This window comes from Thunnus thynnus, chromosome 13, assembly GCF_963924715.1.
Source record: "Thunnus thynnus chromosome 13, fThuThy2.1, whole genome shotgun sequence".
Lineage (NCBI taxonomy): Eukaryota > Metazoa > Chordata > Actinopteri > Scombriformes > Scombridae > Thunnus > Thunnus thynnus.
Window position 1 is genome coordinate 12,859,193 of NC_089529.1, and position 25,510 is coordinate 12,884,702.

A 25,510-nucleotide genomic window follows, 5' to 3' on the forward strand; every position below is an offset into this window, starting at 1 on the left:
TGTCTCTGTTTTCTTCAGTAACCACAACGCTATCTCCAGGCTCAGGCCACGCCAGAAGATGCAACGACACAGAGAAGGCCTACTGTGTGAATGGCGGCGACTGTTACTTCATACATGGTATAAATCAGCTCTCCTGCAAGTGAGTAATCTCTCTCTTTTTGGATTCACCTCAAAAACTGAATTTTCATTGTCTTTGTCCCACAGTGAAATGAAAACTTCTCTCATTACAGTCTGTCTTTAATAGTAATATTCTTTCATACACTAACTACAATTTTTTTATCCCACTGTTTATTTTCATGAGAGCATTTGATTCCCGTTCTTCTTTCTTCCAGCTGCAGCAGCAGCAGCAGCAACACATCACAGGAAAGCGCTGCCAGTCTGCCTAACTACCCACCTGTTGTGTATTCTAACACTAATAATGGAGTGAGGCGGTGGTGTGCTCATCCTTTTAAGTCATGTTTAGTGTACAGGAGGGCTGCACATTAAAAGCCTTTTCAAAATGTCATGAGTCACTGGTTTAGTAGTGAGCAAATATTTATGCCTGTTAGAGGCCCCCAATGAGGTAAATAGAATCATTGCTTACATTTAAGGTCCTTGGCAAAGGGGATCACGACCCATGTCTAAAGTGTGCTGGAGAAACCGTGTATCTCAGCTTGTGAGGGAGAAAACGAAATAAAAACAACTTGTTTTTTCTTTGACATATTTTTGTTTGTATTAGACTCAAGGTTAAGAGACATTATTTAGAGCAGAGTTCAGGAGAAATTATTACTTAAAATAAGCAGTTTTTTCTCTTGTTATTTTACTGTTTTTCAGAAAACTAACACATTTTTATGTTATCATTTTTATTCAGAACAGTATCGCTGTGGGCAGCTGTAACGGTTACAACCAGTAAAACCTAATTGTATACTTATAATACAAAATATGCACATCACCTCCTGTCATGGTTGTCAAATATTATGTTGCATGTTCTGTTCGACCATATGTCGACATAGCACAAGTCATTTTGGCTGGTTTGATATAGAGCTGAAACACTGGCGTGGCTTCTGTGCCCAGTTGGCCCAAGGAAGAATGCTCGACAAGCAAGGAGGACATGGCTGCAACAGCCGTTCAATACGCTGTGTACAAATTGGAGGCAGCAATAACTCAATTGCTGCAGCTAATTCACTCACGGCTGGGGCATGGGTCCAGAAAAGTTGGATAATGCAGTGAAGGCCTGCAGGGATTTGTTGCCCCACAGCCATCTCATTCAATATAGGCCAGGCTTCAGTGGGTATTACTCACTGCCTAAACAAGTCCTGCAGACAGCTAGCCCTACTTTTATGCCCAGCTCCTTCACTTTGAAGTATAAACTTTTACGGGGGAAAGGAAAGGTTAAGAAATGACCCAAAGTAAGTAACTAAACTAAACATATTTTCCTTCACATAAGTTAATTTAAAAATCAACGAATTTAGTCTCTTTTGAACATATCATAATAAATACATGGATAATGGTTTATATCCATTGTCATTTTAAATAAATCATACTTATAAGGGTGTCTTTTGCCAGTAAAATGTAAAATAATTGGTTGATATATCAAAATGAATACATATTGGAGTCAGAACAAAAGCTGGGAGCTTTTGCCAGAACTTCCAAATCCCCTCCCTCCATTAAGAAAGGAATGGGTTGTACATGTACTGTATGTCTACTGTAAAGCACAGTTCCTGTTTCACGTCACATAACACATGGTAAAGCTTTCTTTTTTTTTTCCCTCCTAAATGTTACGTGTTTATTTTTTTGAATAATGAACGATCTATTTCCTCCTCTTTTTATAAAACTAAAGATAAAGGAGTGATAATAGAGTTTGCAGCTGCACCACAGTGGATATTTGTTCACTCATCTGATTTTTAGATTAGGTAGTGACAGTTTATTTCTTTCATCTTTCAGCCAAGTTTCCTCAGACTAGGTGCAGCTATCCCCCGAGTTCAACACCATCACTCAGGATGAGTAATTAAATGCTGAATGTTATGGTGCTCCTGGGACACGCTGTGTGAAACCAGTAAATCAAGAGCAATGACCTTTGTTGGATTGGTGGTCTAGTTGTGACTGTGAGTGGAATGTCGGTGCCCCTAAAAGACCGACTGCTCATCCTAATGGGGTTATGATGAGGAAATATAACAGACTTGATGGAGACGATTGTCTGTCACTGATGATTGTTATCCTCAGTTAAAATAATATAAATTAATGTCATGAAAACTTGTCTTGACACTGACTTATGTTTCAAAGCAGAAGTTAACTGTTGTACAGTCATTTTTTCCATTGAGAACCATCTCTATGTTCAAATCTTTTTTCTCTTGATTTGACTATTTTTTACACACTATATTTTATCCCATGGTCCTATCAGTTATATAACAGGTTATGAACACAGCTACTGAGCTCCCAACAGGCACCAAGAGAAGAAACCACATTGCCCCATTTTCAGCTTTGCTGCACAGACTTCCTAGAATTGATTTATTGATCACCTACAAAGCAGTGCATGATTGATCCCCAGATACATTCCACTTATTCGTCCATATACTCAAGAATATATTACTCTTCTCTCATCCCCCCAAAATCCAGACTTAATTCAAAAAGAGAACAGGCCTTTGTTGTCGGAGCCCCTGAAGCCTACAGTATATCACCTTCTGTATCATCATTTGAATCCTGTTTTTGTAAACTTGCCTTTTATTGACTTTTTGGATTATTATATATCATTTTATTTTTGTCCTCTCTCTCTCCCACTTCTTATATTATCATTTCTAGGAGCTATTTTTATTTTTCTATTATTTTCCCTTCTTAAATTTAGACTGAGACACAGTTTACTGGTTAAATACCTTAACTTATTTTTCTAAAATTGCTTGTAAAGCGTTGTTATTATTAATAATTGTGTCATCATTATTATTATTAGTAGTAGTAATCGTAGTAGTAGTAATCGTACTAGTGGTAGTAGTAGTAGTAGTAATAGTACTATTAGTAATAGGAATAATTTTTAATGAGAATATGAAGTGGTGGCATATTTATGCCTGATGTTGTGTTTGGTGTGTTAGTGAACACATTAACACTTGTGTCAGAGTTGCCTTTATTTTGCGATATCCATATGGTTTCACTGTGACCTTTAACGATATCTGTGAAGGGATATGAATCCATAATATTTACAGTTCACCTCACTTCCTGTTTTTCCCTTTTCATAACACTTTTCTGCTCCTTCCCAGATGTCCGGATGGATACTTCGGCCCACGATGCTTACAGACTGAGCCACTGCGGTTGTACATGCCCAATCCTTACAAAAGTATGTTCACTTGATATGAGCAGCTGAGAACAGAGACACAGTTGTCACTGGATTACCTCTGTGGACTCCTGCTGCCCCCCACCCACCCCTCAGTTCTCTTCCTCTTTCTCCTCCTCTTTCTCCTTCTCAGGTCAACACGCAATGAGCTGTGCACTACACCATGTACACGGTGGTGTCATCCATGGAAACACTCTGCTTTCTGCTGTCTGTAGTTGTGCTGTTGTTCTAATTCTGTGTCTCCCTCCCTCTCTCCTTGTCCCTCCCTCCCTCCCTCTCTCCCTCCTCACTTTTTCTTACGCATACTCTCCTTCACACTCCACCCTTGCCCTCTCTCTTCCTGTTTTCTTTCTCTTTCTCACTCATCCACCACCCTTCTCCTCCCTCTCTTTTTGTGGCTTTCTTTCTTTCCATCAGGTGTCCAAATGACTTTACTGGTGATCGCTGTCAAACCTACGTTATGGCCAGTTTCTACCGTATGTCAATTTCCTCTTCTGTCACTCTGTCAGACTGTCCTGGTGTCATGCGTGCATGCTGGGTGTAGAGAGGTTGCATTAATTTCCTAATTTCCTATTAGGCAATGACCTAATAGTTGTGTCTGTGCCTTCTCTGATGACTCATTCACAAGCTGGCACAGTTTAGTAGAGACTGCCAGTGTTTTTGGTTTGCATGTGATATCCTGTGCTCTTTAACTCGCTGTATATTGCATGTGTACTCAATAAGAGCTGATGGTACGTTTGATAGCAACAAGTAGGCGGCTGAAATAAATGCTTTGTCAAAGTTTGATTTGTAGTCAGCTGCATGTAACAACACAGTCTAACGGAAAAACAATGACTAAAACCCTGCTGTACTTTCTGCTCACTTACTAATGATGCCTGTTTATGCAATCAGCTTCAAATACAAGCATGTATGATCCTATTAGAGCTGATCCATGGATGGAAAGCTAGGCCTGACCAATTAGCATTAACTAATAGGCATGACAAATGATTGAATCTTTTAAAATGATAAAGAAATGATTTTTGAGAGCCATCACTGATCAGTAGAAGCTCAAAATGTAGTTTCTCTTGATTGTAATATAGGTCTTTTTCTTCATATTCCAGTTTCTTCTATGGAGTCAAGCAATATGCAACATGTAACACTTCCTTATAATATATCATTGTGAAAGTGTTACTCATACACAGGGGCTGACTTTACCATTAGGTAAGGTAGGCAACTGCCTGGGGCCCCAACTAAAAGGGCCCCAAACAGCTACAGATTTTTTATGATGTTTAGATATGAAAAATATTGAATTATGTTACTATTCCAACTCATTGTATCTTGAAATAACTTATAAGGCCGCCAAAGAACTTAAAAAAATCTTAAATACTTCTACTTAAGAGGAAAACATTGTACTACTACATACCTTACTGATGATGTTACTGGTTATGTTGCAGATTCAGGTTTTACTCACAAAATATAACAAATAAAATATGATGCATTATTATTGATTAAACTATCCAGCATTAAATAAGAATTAAAAGCTCCACCTTGAACAGACGTTAAGTACATTTAAGTACATTATGCTAATAATACTTCTCTTTCACTCCCAACTTTTAAGTAAAAACTTGAATGCAGGATTTTTACAGTATTTTAACTGCGCAGTATTAATAATTTCTACTTAAGAAAACAGTTTTAAGTACTTCCTTTACCACTGCCAATACCAACATTCCCAGTTAGAGAATGGGTGAAAATAAAGCAAGACAGAGTTTGCCTGGGGCCCCTAAATCACTAAATCCGCCCCTTCTCATACATGCGCCAACATGACAAAATTCCAGTTGGCACACGTGAGATTTATAACTAATTTGATTGTAAGATAATAAGGGATTCACCAAAGGTACAATCATTTACAGCAAATATTTGAAATGTTAGTGTTCGTTGTGTTACAGTTGCTTTAACCGGAATATACATGCACACACAGGCTAGACAACACATCACTTCAAGATATGCCAAGCTGTTAGAGGCACTGTTTTTTTTTTTTTGTTTTGTTTGTTTTTTTCAGTTTCACATCAGCCGCTAACTTGCTTATGACGTAAATTACCGCCAGTCACTAGTAAACACCCAAGTCCACACCAGAACATTTAACAAAATGCATTTGTTGCTAACACACATTGCTATAGAAGTAGTAACAAAATGGTGTTCTCACGGCACAAACGCTAACTGCTCTCTCAGATGTCCTCAGTATACAGTTCACACGCTACACTAGAGTGGCGTGTCAAACAGCTTTGCTAGCCTGAGGAAAGAGAAGTCAACTCTGCACCACTCAACACGGCAACATCAGCAAACACATCCATCAACTACAGAATTATACAAAGATTAGATGAAAGTTTTTGGAGAACTACAAGCCTGATAGATCTTGCCCTTAAGGTTTTTGCTTTGAAAACCCTCCACGTGGTCTGGAATCATGCCTCTTTAGGTTATCAACTTGTTACTGCAGTCTTGAGCTCAGCTCTGTTTACACCTCATTATTTCCTGTTGGTGGATTACTTGTCAAATAGATATTGATAGTTGTGAGTGACATGACATTACTGAAACATAAACAGCTGAGATTTCATGTATTGTAGCTTTGTTCTCTGAGGAAAAGTAGATGCACAAGATTTAAAATACTGTGTAATAAGCAGAGTGTAGAATTAAATACAAAACCTCAGTATTTTATTTAAGATTAAAGCAATGGATTTACTGCTATCTTACTGCATATTTGTCAGTGTCATGTCTTTGCAAGCCCATGTGGTCTCAATTCAGTGTAACATCCCAGTTAGAAAATAACTGCATCTGCTTTTAGAGTTGCCTGATGGTGCCATACAGAGTCTCATCCCTGTAGCCTGACTTGCAGAGCTGTTCGTTGTATGTTGGCTCGGAGTACAATGCGAAAACTCCCTTGTTAACTACAAGTAATTTCATCTCACATTAAGTCGTAATGCACTGTGCTGAAATTACTTGTTTTTTGGCAGAGTGGAAAGTGGTGTGTGAGAGCTCTTTTTCCTTCACTCACTGCTCTCTCTGCATTCTGTTTAGCTTCAGTGCAGCTGTGAGACTGCATCAGGGACAGCATTTATTTCCAGTTCTCATCCAGCCACATGAACACAGAGCTTTGATAACTTAGTTTACATGCTTATACATTGAAAAGAATGACCTGACAGTTTGTAGACTTAAAGGGGCTATATGTAAGAATTGTGAAGCAATTTACATGTATTAATCATTTTTATTGCCAAGGAGTGAACGGGTCGTAACATAACTTAAAAAATGAGACCTTCCCTATATCAGCATGTGGACTGATTTCTATGTGAAGGACTCGGGATGGTTTTTCCGCGAAAATCCAATGGATGTGACGTTTTTGCGTGCTCCTGAGTGGCTTGCCTTTCTCCCACTAACGTCAACAAACAACAGGCACCCACCACAACAAAAACTGTTCTAACTTATCCAACTAAAAACACCCTGCAGATATTAGCTCTCCGGGTCTGTTACTGACCAGGTTAGCTGGTGGCTAGCCACCTAACCATGCTAGCTATCACTGTTTCTGGCTACAGTACCTTTGTTTTTCGGGGGGATTGAGATGGCTAGCTGTCTCTGATAACCACTACACAATTCACAATAAAACCACAGTGTTGTTCCCTGGCCGCAACTCACTGAACCTACCGGTGTTTGGTTGGTAAACAAAGTTGATAGTTTGCAGGTCGTGTTTAGGTGGTTTATTAACGCATATTTTTGTGGGTTGGGCAGTATAGATTGGCTCTATATAGATAATGCGTCGGGTGTGTGTGGGTATTAAAAAACTCTGATCCGCACATCACTACCGGCCAGCGGCCACAGCGCAGCAGTAGTCTCCATGTGTTTGCTCAGTATGTGTGCTTGTGTGTGAGCGTGCGCGTGTATGGGGCGTAAGGAGGGGCTGATTGACTGGGAGTGAGAAATGCTTGGCTGAAATACGGTGCAAAACACAACATTAGAGATCTTTTATGTTATTATGAGAAGTGTTAGCGAAGAAAAGGATATCACCTGCAGTCAGTCTCGTGCCTCTGCTCACTCAATAGAAGATAGATTTTAAACAAAAGAGTGAAAAGCATCAGATATAATGAGACAAGATGCATAAGTACATGATGACATGCACACCCAAAAGAAAAAAAAAATGTTTGTTTTCACTTGAAAAGTGTTTATCTTGACCAAATCCTTATTTAATGCCCCGGAAAGTAACCAACTGCCCTTGATGACACTACCATGGGAAGAACTTGCAAGTAGACATCATAATTTTATATTTTAGGCATCATCTCTAAACAGAATCAAAGGGTGTTATTGCAAATGGAAAAGATTAAGCCTCCACTCAATCCAAGAATAAAATGTAATAAAATGTTCCTTCATATGGCTATTAAGCTGTCATTATTTCAACAAATCCAGATCCAAAGTAGAAATCAGCTCCATGAAAGCCCCATCCACACATGAAGTGAGCTGTAAAACGAGCTGTACGGCAATGTTTGTATTTTTGGAAAGCTACACGACAATGTTAATGGCCTCTCATATATTTCACATTATCTACCCTCAATTAAGGAGAATAAATCAAATTTCCTCCCGAAGAACACACAGCAAATATACACACGCAGGCACATGTGCGCACACACACATCCATTCCACACTTAAAGACCCGCTTCCTGGAGGGGCGCCTCCCATCCCCAGGAGATACCAGAGAGAAGGAGGATGGCTTCTGCTCCTCAGCCATAAGGGCTTGGCTTAACAAGAGCATGTTGTCGTAAGAACAGCTGGGACTTGCTTCAACCCAAGTAAAGCAACTGAGCTGCCAGAGATATGAACTCAGCTGGTTGGTGAAACCTCCCTGTGGCCTCAGTCTGCCATATAATACAAGGTCCGACTATAATTCTTCTTAATCAGGGCGATTATTCCGATACCGAACAGATACACTCCTTTTAACTTGCCTGTTCATGTGATGGGTGTGTTCGGGAACTGACAGTGTAGCATTTTTAGAAAGCAGAAAAACTGAAAGCACAGGTAATCTCACGCATATATTTTCCCCTTACAGTATATGAGAGTAGCTATGCGCCTCATACATCCTATTCCCATTAGGGGATAGCGTTTGATTATGTAATCAAATAGCACTTTCTGCAAAGCTCTATAAGGAATCACTCGTTAAATAACAAGAAACTGAGGTGCCTCAGAAAGCAACAATAACATTGGACTATGTTGAAACATACAGTAGATATGAATGTTCTTTGGATAGAATATAGAAGTCATAAAAATCAACAGAAAATTCAATTGATTCATATTGTAGCTGTGTGTCATGCAGTTTTGTGTAGTGAGGTTTGAAGTGTGTGTTGCATGCTGCAAGTGCGTTCTGGCGTCTCGTCTTTGAGGTTTCTGACCACGTTGTTCTGACAATAACTGACTCATTTCAAGTGTTTGTTGTCTCACTTGCCGTAATGCCTATTTTTGTTTGCTCCACTATATGTTAGAAGGTGACTCTCTCTTAATCTGGTCTTTTGTTTCTTTTTTTTTTTTCTTCTTCTTCCAACTGTCAACCCTCTGCAATGGCAGAGCATCTTGGGATTGAATTTATGGGTATGGAACAATCCATTTTGATTCTCAGTCCTCGCATAGCTACTAAATAGATGTCCTTCATTTTGACATGCTCCCGTCCCGTCTGTGGTGTGAACTGTGAATCATATCGTCCCTCGATTAACCAATCAATCTCCTGATCAATCATACCATAACTCAATAGAATTAAAAACCCCTAGTCAACTGACTCTCCATCAATCATTAACATGGATGTCATCACCTGCATTTCTCTCATACTTGTGCAATGGAAAAGTAGATCTATTAACTATCTCACTCACAGTATTTTCCCTTTCGGACCGATTTTCGGTTCCTCATTCCATCTGTAACAAGCATGATATATCATGTTTGTAGCTACCAAATTCCTTCTCCTCAGTCTTTTTCCAACTTTTTCCATCCAACCCTTTTAGTCTCATGCCTTTAGTGTCTGCCTTTCCTTTTGCTATGCCATCTTTTTCTTTGTATTTATGTGTGATTATATTTCTTGCATCAACCCGCCGTTAGTATACCTGAAATGCAATTGTGAAGAATAAAAAATAATATCTGTGTTACCAGTTTGAATTATCCTTCAAGGAGTAGATGCTGTGATGTGAGCATGCAATGCTATATTTAGATCCTACAGTCATGTTTTTTCTTCTTTCTGCCGCTATTTCCATCCTCCTTCTTTGTTAGCTCTTGTTTTCTGCTACCTTTTCCAGAAAAGTGCTTCAGTGGTTGAGAGTGTAAAACAAACGCTTTTCAGAAATCACGTTATTATAAAAGTGGATTTACAGTATGTACCATGAGGACATTGTGTTAGTACTTATATACCAACACCAATATAATTCCCTATGTTGAAAAGTCATTATCAGTAGATCACAAGCACTATTGCTGAAATATAACCCAGTTTGCTGCTATAAATAAACTGACTACAATGATTTATTTATGGTGTCAGAAACTTGACACAAATTGGCATGCTAATGTAAAATGGCTGCTGGTGAATGGAACGAGGAAACCTCAGATGGAAGGAGTTGTACAAATTCAATTCATTTTTATTACATTATTTACCAGGGACCACACTACCTCTTTCCTCCATCATTTTCCTCGAGGGGGAAAACGGAGTCTACCTCAACCTCGCACAAGCTCTTCTCTGGAAAAGCAAAATGCATCAGCCAAGATTTCCCCAGTTTCATATTTAATGATATTTCATTTCATTTCAAATTTACTTGTTTCATAAATTTCTGTACTGTAAGATTTCATCATTGTGCTTACTGAATGCTTGAGCAGATGAAGACTTCTATAACTGAATGAGATGACAAGCATCGTGATGAGCATATTAAAACTGACTAATAAAAACTAAATTTTAGCTTATAACTATAAAACCTTCATTGTTATAGTATCATATATAATTTGAAATAGATTTTTAGAAAATAAAGTTACTTGACTATTTCTGAGCCCCAACCTATGCCGCCTTACTGCAGCACAGGGAGCAACAGTATCTGTTGTATTTGTGATTATGTGAGAGGTTTGACTGTGAAGTGAGTTGTCAGGGAAGGGATGAAGCTTCATACTGCTCAGGATTTAGTAAAAAAAAAAAAAAAAAAGAAATATAGATGTACAGTGAAAAAGTGGGAACCTGTACCTTCAAGAGACTGATTTTTTTTTCTTCTTTTATTTCTCTCACTGTGTGCATGTGGTGTGTGTGGGTGCGTCTGTGTATTTGTGGGTGTGATGTTGACAGAGGCAGAGGAACTCTACCAGAAAAGAGTCCTGACAATCACGGGTATTTGTGTGGCTCTGTTGGTGGTGGGCATCGTGTGTGTGGTTGCCTACTGTAAAACCAAGTAAGTCCTGCTGATAAATGGATCAGCTCATGATTTTTGAACATGTAGCCTTTTAAATTTCTGCTACCACCAGCATTTTATTTAAACAGTTTACTGAATAATCCAGCTGCTGACATACTTGCAGTTTGCAGTGCTTGTAATATAAAGCATATGTGGAAATAATAGATTACTGTGTTTACTGTCTTAAAATGTCTTTTTTATATTATTAGACACGTTTACATGCAAAATTCTTTGCTATTGTTAATAATGACAGAAATCACATTGAGTAAAAGAGCATAATTACTTCATCACAACCAAAAAAGAAAGAGAGTGACCAAGATTTGCTCAACAGGAAACAAAGAAAGAAGATGCACAATCATCTGCGACAAAACATGTGTCCAGAACACCCCAATCGAAACTTAGCTAACGGACCCAATCACCCAGGACCAGGACCAGAGGAAATCCCTATGGTAGATGTGAGTTTCTGAATGGATTCCTAACATTATTAAAGTTTACACACACATATGTACTCCAAATGATTTCATGCGTGGTTATGTAATCAAAGCTCCTCTTTTCTTTTTTTCTTTTTTTTCAAATCTCACCACCTGCCAAATCCATTTTTTGGACACAGTACATATCAAAGAATGTCCCTGCAACTGAACGAGTCATACGGCCTGCAACAGAGGGATCGTTCCCTGCCAGCCATGCCTCTTCCAGATCTCACAACTCTTCCACACGAGCCCATTCATCAACTCACAGGTAAGCACGCACCATACATGACATGTGTTTTTCCCATCATACATCATTGAGGATATTAACATCATCATTCTATATAATATACGGACTCTGACAACAAGCCAAATCGTTAATTTTGTTAATGAATAAAACAGATACATTGATTGCATACATCAACACACTGGGACATGCTTGGAGTGTGTGCGTGTTGACACCTTTTTTTATTTGTCAGACATGAGGAACGGACATGGAGCCTGGAACATTCGGACAGTATCCTCTCTGACTCACCGGGAATGATGTCATCATCCGTGGGGACCAGTAAATGCAGCAGTCCTGCGTGCATGGAGGCACGGGCCCGGCGCGCTGCACACTGTGGTTACTCTGACCCCCATCGGCCGGGCCTACAATACGGGGACTCCTTCGACTCGCTGGGAGACTCTCCACACAGCGACAGGTGGGTAAATAACGCCTGCGTGGCTGATATGGCACTGGGTTTGTCGTGAACATTTTGAGAAGTTTCCTCTCTCTGCTGGTTCTCTCTCAGCCTCGAGAGGCCAGTCAGGGCACTCTGAGAGACTCAGTGGAAAATGACACACAGCAGGCATGATGATGAGATACGCTAAGGTAGGCAAGAGTGAGAAACAGTGTTTATTTCAATGGGAACTCCGTGCATACAGCAACTGTAACATTAATCCCAAGTCAGTATGTAATTCTGATTATCTAAAATGTTCCCTATAATATCCTTTAACCTCTTAACATCCACCGGGTCGCCAGTGACCCGCTTAAGCCAACTGTAAGTGGCTTAGCATCACGCAGTAATGAGTGAAAGCAATTAGCACAATTTGGCTACTTGGAGATGTTTCGGAGAGGTTTTGGGACACCAGTGACATCATAAACTAAAAAACTCCCTAGCTCCCATAAGATTAGGCCTAGAGGTCTCGAACTTTATACAGGTGTGGTTGACAAGATGTAAAAGGTAGGTAGGTGATTTGCATAGTTCTGGCATAAAGCATGTCGTATTTATTGTTATTCAAATATGACTCATTATAGACGAAATGACTAAAAACACTTTTTTGAGCCATATTTGAACTGATGTACTTTTGGTTGCGTTTTAGCCACATGCTAAACAATCATATTTCCAGAAACTAAAAGACGTTACCTTTCAAATGAAGCCTAATACATGCATTTTGGCCTTACAGTTCTTCTGTTACAAGCTTTTCCATTTGGATATGCCAAATGGGTGAAAATTAAAAAAAAAAAAAAAAAAGGTGGATGTTAAGAGGCTATGAAACAGTGTGACATTTTGGGAAATACACTTGTTTACCATCTTGGCCAGAGTCACTTAAGAAGATGTCCATTTCATCTTTGTGTCACAGAGATACTGTAGGTCCATAATTTTATAAAGCCAGATTAGCACATACTATAGGGTAGAAGCAGGAAGAAGCAGTTAGCTCTGTCTGTCAGAAGTGAGGAAATATGCCTTTCAACAACTCCAAAGATATCTATATTTATCCTGCATCTATTTTTGCACTGGAGGCACAGATAGATCAATCTTTTCATGTGACTGGGTAAGAAGGCAAACAAGCATATTTCCCAAAACTTTGGACTTTTCTTCAACATTAACTAGAGCGTAACAGTTCATACGCACTTGATTCAAATGTGCATTCAGGTCTTCCACATGCTTTCTCTTCAGTCTACTCAATGTCACTCATGGCCTGAATTAGTATATTCAAGCTTCAACAAAACACCGATGAAAACAGTTAGTTTGATTTTTTTGTAATAGCACACTTTCTTTTGAAGAAGCAACTAGTTAGGTAGAGCAAGTCTGCTTGAGGACAAAGTGCACAGGGAAACCACATATAGTAAGCATCAGTGGATAGGACAGGATGATATTCAAATCTCAAAATCTCAGAGGGAACCAAGGTGGCCATAAAGCAGACACCTTTTACTGACATTATTTTCTAACAAACAAAAAAGTGGTCATCTTCTCAATTTAATTTTTTTGCACAGGTTTGTCATAGAAAACAATTGTTTGTGCAAGTACAAAGCCCCAATATCCTGAGAAGTGTGCACAGGAGTGGTGCCTTCTTTCCTCTTCACAGACAAAAAGTGGAAATATGCCACCAACTTGAGTCCCAAGAACCTGAAAAAGAAATATACAGTGCTAACCAATGTCATCTGAATAAATAGTATTTGAAGCAAATGACCAGTGCCTTATAAAACATCAGCAACTACCCTAACAAGATATGTCTTGCCTTGGATGTGCTTCAGTTCTTAAAGTATCAACAATATCAGCTTACAGTAGGTATGTGTGCATGAATAGGGCCTTGGCCATTGAATTGCTATGCATAGCCAGATTGCATAACCAAAATCCCCACAGAGTCATCCCAGGCAACAAGCACCTCTTCCATCAAGGCGACAGCCTCTGCATCAGCTGAATCAGCAGTGTTGTGGGAATATCTCAGGCTAGTGTCTCACACGGCTTGGTGTAGTTTGCTAAAGGCAATAAACAGACACTCCAAAGACTCTGATCCACAGTGATTCACCATCAGTGATATGTAATTATATCAAGTTGCCTTCCAAATGTATTGACATGAATGTTTAGTTGGTTTATGATATGTAGAAGAACATGTGTCTAGCATCTATACTGTAAGCTTCTGATGTTTTTACAATGCAAATTTGGGCAAATTGGATTTAAGTTTAGATGAAGAATGGATGGGAAAATGACAATCATGGGAACTGAGTGTGAGGCTAATACACTACAAAAGATTAGATCAAATCCAGACTTAAAATAAAGTAGAACACATGGTTTGCTGGGCGATCTTGTTGGGCAGGTTGGTCCAGAGCCTAGGGTTGCAGAGGAAGACAGTTTATTCTGACGGAGGGCCAAAACAGCTGCCTCTGCCTGAGAACATCAGTTTCACTTTGGCTTAAAATGCTTGAGAAGCTCAGATATAGCCAAGTGATATTCCAAGAAGTGATGCAAATGTTGTCAACAAAAATCAAAACTCAGTGGAGTTTAGATGAGCTGTAATTCAGATAGTCTGTTGTGAACAGACTGTCTGAACAATGAATGACAGCACCACAGTCGGAACGTGTCTGTTTAGGTTTGAGTTGGAGTTTATTTGTATCAGGCCCAAATAGTTGGAGGAACTTGAGCAACAACATTAATGGGCACAATAGTTTCACTCTTACGTGTATTGTAAGAACAGATACTAGACATTAAAAGTAGTGGATCCCTGGAGGACACCACAGGAAACTTTTGCCATTGATGACTTGAGCCTCCCATTAGAGAAACTTCATTTCCGCAGACAGGAAGACAACCTGTCTTGAATAGTACCAGAGTAGCAAATAAAGTATACTAACACAAAATAACATTAGATTCAATTCTGCACCGATCATTACTGCGATTGAAAGTGCTGTATTTAAGTGGTTAGGAAACACTGTAAAAATGCACTATGCCAAGGGTACAACCTACCTTACAGCAATTCTGCTCAAACGACATTCTTAACTAAATGAAAAACTACTTTTCTCCACATTGAACATTTAAGTGCCTGTAATCTGGCACTTAACGTGTAATATTTATTCAGTTAACAGAACGTCTATGAAACATTCAACATGCTTTTGGTGCAATCCTCTCTCTCATTTTTGTTCTTTGCTCTTCTCTACTTAATTATTTCCTCCCTTCTGTATTTACAACAGATACGTGTCAGCCCTGACGACACCAGCCCGCCTCTCGCCAGTGGATTTCCATTACTCATTGCCCCCGCAGGTGCCTACCTTCCAGATCACATCCCCCAATGCCAGCCATGCCATGTCTCTCCCTCCTGCTGTCCACAACCCTTACCCTCTGGAGGATGACCAGCCTCTGCTGCGCCGCTACCAGGTGCCCCTACACGATGCCCAGTGCCAGGAGCCCTACCGGCAGCAGCGTCGTACCTATCTAAATGACAGCAGGGGCAGCCTGCCTTCCAGCCCCTACCGGCTGGCTGAGGACGAAGACTATGAGACCACCCAGGAGTATCTCTCCTCTCGGGAGCAACCAAAGAGAAGTGGGTCCAGTGGAACTGGTAGCCGGCGCTGGCGGAGATCCAGACTGAATGGCCATGTGGCCCCACGTGGATATGAGGCATCTCGGGACTATGGGTCTCGAAGCTGCCTAACAGATAGTGAGTCAGAGGAGGACGGTGAGAGCACGCCCTTCCTCAGTATGCAGAACATGAATGCCGAGCCCTCCACCATCTACAGGCCGGTGGACAGTCGGACTTCTCACTCATCGGGGCGGCACAGTGGGCATGGGAACATGCATACAAGACTTACACACTCACGCTCCAAACCGGACAATACACCCCATTAAAGAGTGAAAATGAACCAACAAAAATCAATATAGTATAGACCTGCATCTATAAGAAATATTTTTATTTTATATAACTGACAGATATTCTAAACAAATGAAATATTTATTTTCATTTTAGCAAAAGTTGTCTACTAGTTAACAGCAAAGACTTTTTTATAGGGAAAACTCTATTTATATGTACATTTTGATTTACAGCATAAAAAGATGTGCCAGTTTTTTCACAACGTAAAAAATAGAGTAATATTGTGGTGCCTTTTGCTGTATGCCGATGCCAGAGGGCCAGTGGAGGTTTTTGTAGCCTTTCTTATATGGACGCCTCATTTTTTATACACATTTATGTTTTTTTTTCCTCTCTGGTTTCCTATTTTACTTTCTTTCCAAGTTGCATTCTTTGAGGAGTCTAGCCCCACTGGAACATAACCCCTTCCATATCACGCAATATAAACCACTTCAACATAAAGTGTATGTTTACATTGATATAATTCGCCTGTAGGGTTTATGATTTGGGATCGAATAGAACGCCTGATAAATACAATGTAGATCCTCTTTGCCCTCTTACTAATGTCTACGGAGAGAGAAAGAGAGAGAGAGAGACAATGAGAGACTGTGTGGTTTGTGTGTGTGTGTGTGTGTGTGTGTGTGCGCGGGTGTAAATGCCTCTGTGTGTGTGCGTGCACGCATGTCAGTTTGCTTGCATGTATTTGTGATTGTTAGATGAATTTCATTGTTTGTTGTGGTAACATCAAACGTGTGGGTCTACTGGTGTCTCAGCAGAGCTGACAGAAGAGCGTATGAGAAGTTCACAGAATAGTGCTTTATCAGAACAGCCCCCCCCCCCCCCAGTGTAGGTGGACAGGTGAAGCTGCTGTAGGGTTGTATGTCATGCAGGTCATTGCTTGATGTGTTTACAGCTATTCTGCCCCCTCCCAGCCTGCCCCAGTTAAGTCCCTTTTATTTCTCAGCAGGCTTTCCTCATGTCAGTCTGTTATGAGGCCGACAAACACTGAGCCACTTGGCACAGGGTGACCCCTGCCATCGAAGGTGGTGGCAAAACAAGAAGATTGCATCTGTTTTCACTCAACTCCGACCCTAATCCCATGCCTCATCATCCTTCTGTGTCCATTCTGTTTTTGTGGCTGGTGTTAAAAAGGCCACACAGTGTCTCAGGATTTCCACATGCCCCCCGCCCCCTCCCCCTTCACCTTAAACCCTCTTCCTCAACTTAAGGTCTACCTAAGACTGAGGTTCTCAGATGTTGAGGACCTTAATGTTAACATACAGTCTACCAGTTCCCTGAACACTCCCATACAGAGAGAAGGAAAGCCAAGTGGAAGCAGCTCAGTGGAGAACAGTGCAGAACGAGCTAGACAATATAAGTGAAATAGCTGTGAAACTTTGGAGGATCATACAATGCAAAAATATGCAAACTTTCTATTTTGCTGTTTGATTACGTCATTTTCTAAGAGGTGACTGTAGTGTGTTGTGTGTGAAAAAAACTATGTGATGCCTATAGTGTAGAATGAAATAACATGATATAAATGCATATTTACATGAGTTATTTTTTAAAGCCATTATGCAGCCATCTATCAAGTTGTCAGCCTTTCTTGTTCACATGTTCATTGAATGACTGTGTCCATTTTATCACTTGGTTTAGAGCGCTCCACTTTACATGCACACTTCCAGTAACGTCAAATAGCATCCAAATAGTGTCTCCTCCAATAGTACTGTGTACTGCTTTGTCTTGTTGACAGATCTAGTCATTTCAAATTTAGTCCGTAAATGAAAATAATTTTAAAAGTAAACCAAATCATTTAAGCCCTCTGTCCTCCACTGCAGGAAAAAAAGTAAATATTTAAAAGATAATTCAAGAAATGTCAAACCCATTAAAAGTGACTCAGTGAGAGAGGACAGCTGATGATGTTTCATCACTGTTGGTATGTTTCTACTCCACGTTTTAAAAAAACAAGCTGAATGCTGAATTATCAGATGATTATTGGTTTAAATAAACTCTTTAAAAGGTTGATCTGCAATTCTAACTGCTATGGTAAATGCACAGTGGTATTGTTATAGAGAATGGTCTTTGGTCACACCTCACTTGCAGATATTTCATTGAGTTTCTCACCTCTGGGTCTAATTTTGTATGTCTGAAAAATGCAAAAGAAGACAGTGCTCCTCTAGTTTAAATGTGATATTCCCTTCACTTTGCCAGTCCTCTCACCCAGTTGAGATGCTACCAGGCACGTCCTGCCAGTCTCCTCTGTTTAATTTCATGACACCCCCCCTCCCCTCCCCCCCTCCCCTCCAAACTCCCCCAACCCCCCACCCCACCTAACCCCACCCTCGCTTGAAATGTTTGAACACCTCTCCTCTGCATGTCCTTGTGGTCAAGGTTAGATGGGTGCATGGTAAAAAAGCAGCAGACAATTCTTTTCCAGTCAGTGAAAGTGTATTTCATTTAACATTCAGCAATAAAAAAGAACCTTTCCCCATGTCATTCCTGAAATATGCTAGAAAAAAAAGAAAAAAATGCGAGATTGTCATAGATTGTAAAATAAAATGAAAAATGAATCCACCTGTTCATATGAGAAAATAAATCTTTATTCATATCATTTTACGATGTAGTTATTTCTGTTAAAAAGCTTTGCTCTGCATTTTGACCCATCCTTTCTTGGCTTAAGGTTTGACTCATCTGGGAAAATGCACACGACACACAGCGCATCTCAGGAGTACACACACAGAAAATCTAATTTTGAGATATTTTAATATGATGATCTGTGGTTTATCAATTATAACAAAACAAGTTTTGGATGTTTTTGAGCTGTGAAACATGTCAAGTGTCAAGTCAAGTGTCAGGTTCACTCACACATAAAAACATACATGTTAAACTGAAAGACCTGAACGTAGTTAAGTAATTTGTTCAAATAAGTATATCAGAGATATTTACAATCGGGTTTCCTTTGAATAAAGAAGTTTTTAACTGACTTACAGACAGGATTTATTTTCCTAATTTGCTGATTTGGTTTAAAAATCTTGAGTGTTTCTACAACATTATTGTCCTTCCCCAGAAGAATAATGATTCAGAAGAAATGTATTAGCATCAAGTGCTTAGGACAAGACTTAAAGTAAGCATATTTGTGAATGTTATTGTGATGCCAGAGATCTTGCTGTTATTTCCCAGTAATTACTAAATGATTAAATGACATTTCATCTAATACAAAAAAGCTTTACTCCAGCAATCAGTTGGTCAGCCAATTGGATAAGAGGGAGCAGCCCTACTACTTGGAATGTAACCCAGCTTTTCCAGCAAATTAAAATCTCTATCATGTAAGAACTACAGATATTATCTTAGACGGGGGAGGAAATACGTTTTTATCATATACAGATATTCCAGTAATGAAAAAATTTGATATTTTTTTTAGTTTAGCAGATGCATTAGCATGGATACACCACTAGATGGTGGCATAACAACAAGCTCCATAAAGCACACAGCAGAAGAGTTCACCCTTTGCATTGTGGGTAAGTGGTATTCTGTATCATATCCAGTTGAAGATATAATAGAATCACTCTGTTTAAGGGTTCAGCCTAATGTACTTCTCCAGTTTCATTTTATGCACCTTTAAGAGGATTGTGACATTGAAGCAACTTAATGTTATCATATTAAACGCTACATTAACTATTAGGTGTCATTTTTATATTTGTTTATTAATTTACAGCATTCAATCTACTCACCATATTAAATGCAGAGCCACAAAAAAGGTCACTAAGTGAAAATAAGACGAAGAATTAGAATAAACTTAATTTGTGAAATTATTTAGCAAAATCTGACTGCTCATGTACACAATGCAGTCTTTCTCATAGCACTCACTGTACATACTGTAGAGGGAATTATATCCAATCCCTTTATGCTACTTCACAATGTTTCAGAGGTGAAAACATCCCACCTATTAAATTTTACCCCACATGCATTCACTGACCATAAATGGATACCCATGACACACTCTGTCCATTAAAAGTCCTGCAGACATTAGCTAGACTGTCTGTGAGACACAGAAGTTTAATATTTAAAGAGTAAACTATATAAATGGGAAACCAGTGGTTTTCATGTGAACACAAAGTTAAAAAGTAATTTAAAATTATAACTGTGGTAGTACTTGGGATGTAATACGTAATCGTCAGTATGTTGTGTTGGGTGAACATCATTTCAGCAACATCAGTTAAGTTTATTCATTTCTTTATTTATTACTAGATCTTGTCCTTTTATCAGAAGCAGAGTTTAATCATAGAAATACAGTTTCAGAGCAATTTCCCTGATTTTAGCTGTTGCTGTTGTAGTTCTGTCTCCCATTGGGTGGCGATGTTTTGCTGTATCTAAATTTGAATCCTTAATTTCTCACCCTGAACAGGCTGGTTCTTCATCTGATCTGTTTCAGCTAATTTAGCCGACAGTACATTTAACTGGGACCTTAATAAGAAAACACAATATTTGGGTTCAATAGACTGTAAAAAAAAAAAAAGACACAAAAGACATGAATGCATAGATGTTGATTTTAATGAAAATACAAAGCATTCTTGTTTAAAAATACAGGTTTGTATAGTATAAAGTAATAAGAAGTTACAAAAATAGCAATGAAAGAACAGCACAGTCTTTAACCTGTAGAAAGCTTATAATGTATAAAGAAATTCATTTTTAACCGATATTTTAAATATAAAACATAATTGGTCCAAAGTTAGGCTAAAGTCCTCAAAGCTACTGTAAAACAAAATAGGTCTGATTATTTGTAGCTATTAATTTCACTGTATTGACCTGTCCAAAAATAACATTGCAACTCCATTTGTCCAGCAGTTGTGCGACATAATAAACTCTTTATGGGAATCAAACCAATAAGCAGGCCAGAGAAAAAAAGCAGTACCCACTCTATTTCCATTAACATGTCAGCAAAAACATCAGGAGTACAATACAGATGCCCTCAGGCAGCCTGCTTCAGGAGATTCGCCTGGGTGTCTTGCAAGATTATTGCTTCCTTTGGTGGAATTTTGGAGCCTCTCCCAGATCCCCTTTGTTGAAAATAGAAAATGCAAATATGGATGTGTCAGTTTTTCTCTTTCTTCAACTGTATGTGCTTTTTATTTGAGTAAACCGTGGAGAAGGACCCTTTCCAAAAGTTTATTTTCTTACTGTATATGCCATATGCCTGTACTTGCCTTTTGCTAACATTAATTTTGGGACAGTCATAGATATAAAAGTAGCTTTGCAAAAGGAACACATCCTGTCTCCTGGAAGAAACTTGATCTTACCTGTCCTCCACATCTTGTATTGTGTCAGGAAGAGGTGAACCAAGTGTCTCTGGGAGAAATACTGCAGCCACCCCACTGAGGATCGGAGCTCCTCCGTAAATTAAACCTGGTAGCCAAGGTATGTAGTCACCAACGAGAAGCACCATAGGGGCCACCATGGCGCCTACACGAGCCATCATGGATACCCAACCCATGCCATTCTGACTGAGGGAAAGAAAGTAAAACTATTAAAATTTACCAGCAGCCATAACTACACTCATCCTTTAAATCAGTGATTGTGGTTCTGTTGATAAAGTATCAATGCATGTGTGAACTTATTTTTAAAAATTAGTCTGAAAATCAATCCCTGTATTCACACCACAAAGAAGTTTAGACGCCTCTCTTTGATTAGTGAAAACATTGTTCAAGGCGTAGACATTATTGAATTGAATTAAACTGGAAAATGCAACATTTTTTTGTAACCCTAAACTGAAAATTCGCAGCAAACCGTACAACTGCAATGCAATATATGAAGCATACAGATAGGGTCACAGGAGTTAAAGTTACTGTTTAACTAAACATTTAAATGGGTCAGATGCTTTAATATTGTTTGTTTGTTGATGTCATTTTCAGAAAAAGCCACATTTTAGGAACTTTGGCGCCTGCAGTTTCCTGGGATGATAAACAAAAACCTGCAGTCAGCAGCACTTGGGTCAATAAGAGAGGTCAGTGAAAAATGGCCATACTTGGTCAACATCATGGTTAAAATCAAGACCACAAGTGTGTAAATACACTCAAATACAAGTGCAGCAGTGATGTAGATCACAAAATGGATATTTCAGAGCACAGAGTTTACCAGACTATCCTGAGCTACAACAGCTGAAGCTGGCTGCCTCTTGCTGATAGGGGAGGCATAAACCCATAAACATGGACCACAACCCTCAGTGATGTTTCCAGCACCTTGTTGGTTGCATTTTTAGAAGAACTCAGGCTGTTTTGAAGGCAAAAATGAATCCCGCTTTTACAACAACTGTGTAAAGACACGTGGTCGCACAGTTTACTATATATGATCCTTCACTGCTTAGCCCTTATGTCATCTGCGTCAAAGGTGGCTGTTTTACACTGTTAATCTTTATCTGCCTGTTTGACCTCCGATCTTTATTTGCTTACCTGTCACAGAGTTTGTCTGTACAATGAACTGCAGACTAACTACATACACACCACACATCCCTTATCTGCTGTAGTTTGTGATTAAATTTTATCTCAGAATAGTAGTTTTTACTATTTCCTACAAGTGATTTCTAATCCAACACAAAGTAGCCCTAAATATGTATTTGTTTTAAATTAAAATCAACTGCAATTCTCCATCAGACTAACCTGTAAATCTGGCTCCAGATCTCTGAACCACCACCTGATTTGTTCAGCAATTCAGTCTGATGATCCAGCTAACATGTAAGTCCAGTAGAGAAACTCTCATCTGGCTCATTCATAAATTAAATTCTTATTTCCTTAATAAACAAAATGAACTGAGTTACATTCCTTAAATGAAATATTAAATTGAGTAATAAAATAAACTAAATTCCTGAACAAATCACTTCACACTTGCATGTTTGTTGCCAAATAAGACTTACCGAATGATGGTTGGGTACAGTTCTCCGGAGTAAAGGTAACAGCAGTTGAAGGAGGCAGCAAGGCAACCTTTACCCACTACAGCCAGGCATGTGCGCAAAGTCTGCTTATCTGCACAAGAGTGGAACATCCAGATCACTCTATTGTTTCTGTAGTGTAGTATAACAGTACCTGTATTGTACTTTTTTGTATGCATGTGTTCTAACATACCATAAGGTACCAGCACGTTGATCAAAATGGTGACTCCAGCGAAGATGAGAGCACCACATTGTGATGGCCGCCGTCCAATAAAACTCATGGAAACGGTTACAATGACTTTGGCAGGGATATCAACTGCTCCAAAGATCACTTGGATCAAATAGATGTTCACCCCAAACTTTTGAAGATCCATAGAAAGACCATAGTAGGCAAAGCTCGTTGATAACCTAAATAAGTATTTCAGAAAAAGCATGCATGGTGTTATTGCAATTTCAGTGTGCTTAAAAGGTGCTTAAAAACTATCACTGAATTTTTCCATGACAAAAGTAGGACATATACCAGACAGCACTGAGGCAGACTGTCATCTTCCTCATTGTAGGTGTGCGGAACAGATCCAAGACAGAGTAGGAACCCTGCGAACAGGACATCTCTTTCTTCATGGACTCCTGCAGCATCTATACACAAAGAGTCTTCTCAATTCAAATTCATTTTAGACAAATAGATGGTGCAGTAACAATTACACTACATTCCCTTACTTTAATGTCGATTTTGTCTCCCTCTTCACGGCGTCCATTAAATTTTGCCACACTTTTAAGGTTTGCGATGGCTTGGTCAGGCTTATTGCTCAGGGCTAACCATCTTGAAGATTCATGAAACCACCTGTATGAGAGTTCATTTGTTTATAGTCCAATAATTATATCTTTCTTTACTAAATCTTTGCGACTTTACAATTATATTCATCTGTAATTTTCTCAACCATTGACATCTTACCATGAGTAGAGGAAGAAGACATAGAAGGGCAAAGACACAGTCAAAGTTAACCACCTCCAGTCCCGAATGAAGTAGGCTATGACTGCCAGGATCAACTGTCCCAGTGTGTAACAGTAACCTGTCAGAGTCCCCACACCAGTCCGCACACGAGTGGGGATCCATTCCACAACTGGAAATGAATGAATCACAGAACAAGAGACATTTTATTCATCATTATGCAGTTCTTTTATCTGGCTTTCTTTTTTTTTTTTTTAAATCTTTTACACTGATTGTTCCCTATCCAGCTAAATAACATACTGAGTGAGAAGGTGTTGAGCCCCAGGCCAGACAGAGCCATGCCACAACCGAAGCGGAACAGGCAGAAGAGTGGAAAGGAGGCCGAGAAAGCAGCACACGTCCCAGCCACTGCCATCAGCAGGTTAGAAATGAGCAGGAGGATGCGTCGACCATATCTGGGAGCCAGGTGGATTTGCAAAGAGTTAGGTCAGTGAGGTCAGACTATCACATTATCCAATTTTGCACAAAACTGTACTATAAATCTGAAATCAGTGAGGATGAGATTACTGTTACCTGTCAGAAAGACCACCAAAGACAACAGCTCCCACTAGCACACCTCCCATGTAGATGGTTTGTCCCATTTGCTTCAAGGAGCGCGCATCACACACCAAATGCCACTGACAAAAATGCAACACAGTTAAACACACATAACATGACAACATATCAAAATCTGCACTGTGACTGAGAAAAGGCTGACTGAAAGAAATGTCTGAAAAATGCAGCCCTACATCAGATATAATTGTGGAGCTCATCTCAGTCATGTTATAGGACCATCCATCTGTGCATCCCTGCAGGTCAGCATCAAAACCATCGCTGGTGTCTCCCTGCTCTTTTGACTTGGAGGTCCCATTCTTATCCAGGAGGTGCCACTGAGGGGCAACGTAACGCTGACACTTCTGCGGCTTCCCTTTCTGGTCTAGTGGCACTGTGATTAGCAGCGCTTCCTCCAGGCTCAGCTGGGACTGAGTGAGGTTTGTGTGCGCGCTGCAGTAATGAGGGGGCACGGCGGCCACAAAGTTCTGCAGCAGGTTGTGACTGGCCATCATGAGGACAGGTATGCAGAGGAGGGTCACATGCAGGATCTGAAAACGTCCTGTGCTACCCACCTGCTCTAAGAGGTCACCAAAAGCCATTGTAGCTTTGTATTACCGCAACTCCACAAGGTGACTTAATGTTAATGGCACTAGATCCTGTTGTAGTTGTTGCAGGTTCCTTTAAAATTCATCAATGTGCAAAAAAGGAATATCTTGTTCTAGTTGATGAATATTTCATAAGTACCTGCGAAAATATTGAAGGAAATACAGATGTGATCACTAAATATACTAAAGTATATTTGTCTGATGCATTTGTTGGTTTTAATGATACCAAATTTGATACACTTACCTGCTGAATTAGTCATCTCTCATTTGACAAAATATGTACCAAAAGCAAAGAGAATGCTGGCTTGTGAAGTGTAGCACCTTCATTAAAACAAATAACACATGATACCATTGATTCGAATAAAATCCCAGCAAACTGTTCCAGAGAGGGTCCTTTCAAAAAAGCCAAAAAATCAAACAGAAGTAAAAGTCGTCATTTTGCTGCAGCGTGTTAAAGTGAGTAATCGGCTCTCAAATTCCAACGGCTTTTCTGAACTTTGGATTATTAGAAGAGCAGTATAACCTCTTGAGGTATTAGCAGCTCATTCACTGAACACTGAGGTAGAATGCTGAGTCCTTGCTGTGCCTGAATAATGTCTGGTTGAAGTGTTTCAGTGCAAGTGAGCTCCAGCATCAAGAGTGGGCACATAAC

At 39.5% G+C, this 25,510-nt stretch overlaps 2 protein-coding genes across 5 annotated transcripts in view; one reads left to right on the top strand and one right to left on the bottom strand.

Moving 5' to 3' along the window:
* nrg2a (neuregulin 2a) overlaps nucleotides 1-18,396 on the top strand; it is a 53,695-nt gene extending 35,299 nt beyond the window's left edge. The window contains exons 4-11 of one of the 4 annotated variants that reach the window (XM_067608050.1): nucleotides 19-139; nucleotides 3,228-3,304; nucleotides 8,879-8,902; nucleotides 10,617-10,719; nucleotides 11,051-11,174; nucleotides 11,330-11,457; nucleotides 11,666-11,887; nucleotides 15,136-18,396. In XM_067608050.1, coding sequence (XP_067464151.1) covers nucleotides 19-139; nucleotides 3,228-3,304; nucleotides 8,879-8,902; nucleotides 10,617-10,719; nucleotides 11,051-11,174; nucleotides 11,330-11,457; nucleotides 11,666-11,887; nucleotides 15,136-15,790 — 1,454 coding nt within the window. In that variant the 3' untranslated portion in view covers nucleotides 15,791-18,396. Of the gene's footprint in view, nucleotides 1-18; nucleotides 140-3,227; nucleotides 3,305-3,718; nucleotides 3,778-8,878; nucleotides 8,903-10,616; nucleotides 10,720-11,050; nucleotides 11,175-11,329; nucleotides 11,458-11,665; nucleotides 11,888-15,135 lie in introns of all 4 variants that reach the window. The other 3 variants (XM_067608051.1, XM_067608052.1, XM_067608053.1) reach the window with 3 other exon arrangements.
* A 1,925-nt stretch (nucleotides 18,397-20,321) lies between these two features.
* Nucleotides 20,322-25,510, bottom strand: slc22a6l (solute carrier family 22 member 6, like). Its single transcript, XM_067608054.1, has 11 exons — nucleotides 25,103-25,510; nucleotides 24,448-24,997; nucleotides 24,233-24,336; nucleotides 23,960-24,114; nucleotides 23,663-23,831; nucleotides 23,428-23,551; nucleotides 23,231-23,346; nucleotides 22,904-23,118; nucleotides 22,696-22,804; nucleotides 21,086-21,289; nucleotides 20,322-20,845 (listed from the first exon to the last, which is right to left on the bottom strand). The coding sequence occupies exons 2-11, from the start codon at nucleotides 24,850-24,852 to the stop codon at nucleotides 20,758-20,760; spliced, it is 1,689 nt and encodes a 562-aa protein (XP_067464155.1). The 5' UTR covers nucleotides 24,853-24,997; nucleotides 25,103-25,510; the 3' UTR covers nucleotides 20,322-20,757.